Below are 4,645 nucleotides of genomic sequence, written 5' to 3' on the forward strand. Positions count from 1 at the left end.
TATTTGTTGTGTTGATGGCTCCATGTTTGTAGTCCCTCCCTGTGTTGGGTTAATGGCTCCATGTATGTAGTTCCTCCCTGTGTGTATGTGTTGTGTTGATGGCTCCATGTTTGTAGTTCCTCCCTGTGTGTATGTGTTGCGTTGATGGCTCCATGTTTGTAGTTCCTCCCTGTGTGTATGTGTTGTGTTGATTGTTGCTCCTCTTTGTGCTCCTCCTGCAGGTCAGCCCTACAACCAGCTGGCCATCCTGGCCTCCTCTAAAGGAGACCACCTCACCACCATCTTCTACTACTGCCGCAGCATCGCTGTCAAGTTCCCTTTCCCAGCAGCCTCCACCAACCTGCAGAAGGCTCTGTCCAAGGCTCTGGAGAGGTAACGGAGGGTTTTATTCATAGGAAACAAGAAGAAGAAAACAAGAAGAAATAAACAAGAAATAGGAAACCAAAAATAGGGAACAAGAAGGAAACAAAAAATAGGAAACAAGAAGGAAAGTACTAAGAAAGTACCGATAGCAGAACCAGTAAATCTGGACCACATTCATACTAACTGGTTTTTACTCCTTTAGAACTGAGTCCCTAGTTCCCTCTGAGAGGAAATAAAGCCTTCTAGATGTTTTATCCCTGTGATGTTGTTCTTCACTATCAAATCCTCCGTGTTTCTGCAGCCGCGATGAGGTGAAAGCCAAGTGGAGTGTGTCGGATTTCATCCGGGCCTTCATCAAGTTTCACGGTCACGTCTACCTGAGCAAGAGTCTGGACAAGCTGGACGTCCTGAGGGAGAAACTGGAGGAGCAGTTTCAGGTGAAACACTTTCCACACAGGTTTTATTCCTGCATGCAGTGAGATCTTTAAAAGGAATTGTTTGATGACCCGGCTTGTGTGTGTGTGCAGAGGCTGATCCTGCAGAAGGCATTCAGTTCTCAGCAGCTGGTCCACATCACCGTCATCAACCTGTTTGAGCTCCACCACCTCAGAGACCTGACCGCCGACGGTGGAGAACAGAGCTACAGCAGCGAGCAGCAGGTCAGCTGGTTCCAGCTGCTCGGACTCTTCAGTAAGAACCAACAACACTCATCATACCACTGTAATATCAGCTGAAGTTCTGCAGGTCTGCTGAGATAAACCCGGACTACAAACCAACTGCTCTATTAGGGCTGGGCAGTATACCGGTTCAACCGTTATACCGGTTTTAATTTCCCGTATGATATGAATTTTTCATATACCATCATACCGGTGCACAGCCGAAACAACTTCTGTCACTCTTCAACAGGCAGCAACATATATTGTTCACCGCTGAGAGCGCTGCAGTCGGAGCTAGTTGTCTTAGCTGTATTGAGAGGGAACCCTAGTCATGGTCATAACTTTATAACAACAACTAACGCTCTTTAACAGGGCAAAACACCACGACACAACAGTTTGTGACAGATAAACAATTTGTAACAATAATAATTGTACATTTATAAAATGTCTCCGCCGAACTGCATGCTGGGTAACGTTACATTAAAGAACAGAACAGAGCGATGCAGGATGAACACAGACTGAACAACAAAAGGTATTTTGCTCAGACACACATGCAACGCTGATTACCGTAATATGTGTGGTATTTGTTATAAATGTACGTTGGTACATGGAGGGTGATAAGAAGCTGTACATGGAGGGACTTAGGACCCAGGGGAATGTAGGTGAAGGAAACAGGAAGAAACGGAAGACACGCCACACAAACAGCTGTGCGCAGGTCGGCCGGTTGGCCGGTTGTTCTTTTCGGCGTTAATTAATTAATGCTTTAACGCGGGGAAAAAAATACCGGCAGAATCTTACAAAATACCGTGATATGCATTTTTGGTCATCCCGCCCAGCCAGGTAACGTTGCTGCTAGTTTAGTTAATGGTTCATCACTGTTTACATCTGTGTGTGTGTGTGTGTGCTGTAAGCAGGACTCCAGATGTTTGATGTGTGTTTGGTTTGTATGAGGAGACAGATGTTCATGGTGTTTGACTTCCCCTCAGTGTCCTTCCTGGGTGTCATGTGCAGCCGTGCTCTGCTCAACAAGAACCGAGGAGAGGAGATCATGGGGGAGTGTCCTCTGCCGGCCATTAAAGTGTCTCTGGACTGGCTGAAGCTGAGACCCAGCGTCTTCCCCGAGGCCGCCGTGGACCAGAGGCAGCAGTAAGTCTTCTGTCTCGTTGTCTAAATGTTGTTTTGATTGTTACTGGACAGGAAGTTTAACTCCTCATTCCCACTCTCTCAGTATCTGGCCCTGGCTGGTCTCCATCCTCAACAGTTTCCAGCCCAAAGAGGACGACGTGTCCTGTTCCTCAGGTAGGACGCCCTCTGGTATTGATTCTTTATCAGTGATCCATGTGAGCTCTGGTCTGAGTCGTCTTCAGGTTAATCAGGTTTTATGATAGTGGACAACAAGTCCAGGAACCAAAGCTTCTATGTTGGATTTAGTCTTTGTAGCCTGTCGTCTCTTCAGAATAGAAGCTGCTCTCCCTGTGAACGTCATCGCAGGAAGCTTCTCACATGTCTGCACACTGAATCAGTGATCACTGACCCTGAACAGGAAGCTTCTTAACCAAAGCTCCCTGGAGAAATGCACAAATATAGGAGGAAGAGCATTAATGGTCCAGTTGAAAAAGTTGAGAAAGACATTTATAAATGTGTCTTGCAGTGTTTTTCAGATGTGTCCACATTGTTATAGTCCTGTAATGTTTGGATGTCAGATCTTCAAGCTGTATGAAGCTCAAGGTTTGTTTATTTTCTCCACAGCGACACCCCTTCCAGAGGAGTTTGAGCTGCAGGGTTTCCTGGCGCTCCGGCCTGCTCTGAGGTACTCCCTCCTTCAATTAAGTCCTGGGATGAGGGTTGATCGGTGGGATGCGGGTTGATCGGTGGGATGCGGGTTGATCGGTGGGATGCGGGTTGAACGGTGGGATGCGGGTTGATCGGTGGGATGCGGGTTGAACGGTGGGATGCGGGTCGGTGAATCAGTCAGAATGTTTTCATGTTTTGATGACTGCTGGGGTTTCAGGTCCCTGGACTTCACTAAAGGTCATCAGGGCATCCTGGTGGACAGGGACGGCCTGCCGGTCCACACTCGACATCAGAGACTCATCAGTTTGGGCAAATGGGTGGCTGACAACCAGCCAGGGTGAGTGTCCATCTGCTCCGTCACAGTGAAAGACAAACTAACTCGGGGACCATGATGGACACAAGTCCTGTGACTTCTTTGTGTTGGATTCAGGAGACAAACCTCTGGTTTTTTGAAGTGAAGCCAAAGCTTCATGTGTTAAAGCAGCATTCTCTCTAGTGTCCACCAGGGGGCGACTCCTCTGGTTGTATAGAAGTCTATGAGAAAATGACTCTACTTCTCTCTTGATTTATTACCTCAGTAAACATTGTAAACATGAGTTTATGGTCTCAATCTCTAGTTTCAAGTCTTCTTCAATACAGCATGATGTTGTCCGTCTCCTCTCTACAGGCTGATCCAGTGCAGGGTGAGCGAAGACGGTCTCCTCGTCTTCATCACCGACATTCCAGAGCAGGCGGTCGAGGAGCCCCAGGAGAAGGAGGCACCGGTGCTGCAGGAGTCGTCCAACGCCGAGCAGCTTCCCAACGACGGCGGGAACTCCGGCCTGAAGTCGGTGCTGTCGGCGGGGAAGAGCTCGCAGAGCTCGTGGCCCGACGGCGGCGAGCGACCCGTCGTCACCTTCAAGGAGAACATCAAACCCCGAGAGCCGGCACGCAGCAATCACCTGAAGGACAGCGGCAAGGAGCGCCGGGACTTCGCCAAGGGCAACGGGGCTCCTGGGAAAGGAGAGCTGAAGAGGGATGGGAAGAGGAAGAGCGACCTGAAGAAGACCAGCCACGAGAAAAGTGCTGACGCTGGAAAACAGGTAGAGATGTGGGAACGGTTCACAGAGGGAGGAGCTCATTTAGACCTTGTGGTGATGATGATGATGATGATGTCGGACTTGTTTTCTCTCTTTCAGGTGAAGGCGCAGACGGAGCTGAGGAAGACTCCGGTGTCTGAGGCCAAGAAGAGTCCCGTCACTCAGACTACCTGCTCCTCCCAGTTCATCCCAATCCATCATCCTGGAGCCTTCCCACCACTGCCCAGCAGACCTGGTACACACACACACACACACACACACACACACACACACACACACACACTTTCACAGATTTGATGTCACATGACTGTTGGTCTCAGATAAATCAATCATGACTTCATCGTTTCACTGAGGAGCTCGCACTTTAATGTTTTTACTAGTGCTGGCCAACGATTAACATGTTTAATCACGATTAATCTCATTGTTATGGTAAAGTTCAATAATGAATTATAAAGTAGTGTATTGTGCACTTTTATTTTAAAGTGCTGCTCTATGAACTAAAGGTGAATAACATTGCATCAGGTTGTTGTTAGCAGCAGTGTTCTCTTCACACAGCAGCAGTTCTATCTCTTCACTATCTGTGCTCAGTGTGTGACTGTGTGTGAAACGTTCCACTGCTGTGCAACAGGAACAACATGTTCCACACGTTCCATCTACATGTGTGTGTTGTGTCTTCATGACAGTCAGAGCATGTGATGCAGCTCTTCTCTTCATCACTATGATGCTGTAACTCAGAGGCGATGAAGGTGACCC

The 4,645-nt window shown here is 48.2% G+C and overlaps 1 protein-coding gene across 1 annotated transcript; it reads left to right on the top strand.

Annotated features, from left to right (window-relative positions):
- Positions 1-162: 162 nt before the first annotated feature.
- Positions 163-4,198, top strand: LOC116379409 (protein SMG7-like; the record flags this gene model as incomplete). Its single annotated transcript, XM_031841368.1, has 9 exons — positions 163-372; positions 665-800; positions 891-1,053; positions 2,006-2,165; positions 2,248-2,318; positions 2,769-2,829; positions 3,031-3,150; positions 3,481-3,895; positions 3,992-4,198. Coding segments are annotated over 9 exons (1,534 nt in total), but the record flags the coding sequence as incomplete, so codon positions are not given.
- Between the last annotated feature and the right edge of the window lie 447 nt (positions 4,199-4,645).

Source organism: Anarrhichthys ocellatus, unplaced genomic scaffold, assembly GCF_004355925.1.
Source record: "Anarrhichthys ocellatus isolate YVR2014 unplaced genomic scaffold, GSC_Weel_1.0 scaffold4260, whole genome shotgun sequence".
NCBI classification, from domain to species: domain Eukaryota; kingdom Metazoa; phylum Chordata; class Actinopteri; order Perciformes; family Anarhichadidae; genus Anarrhichthys; species Anarrhichthys ocellatus.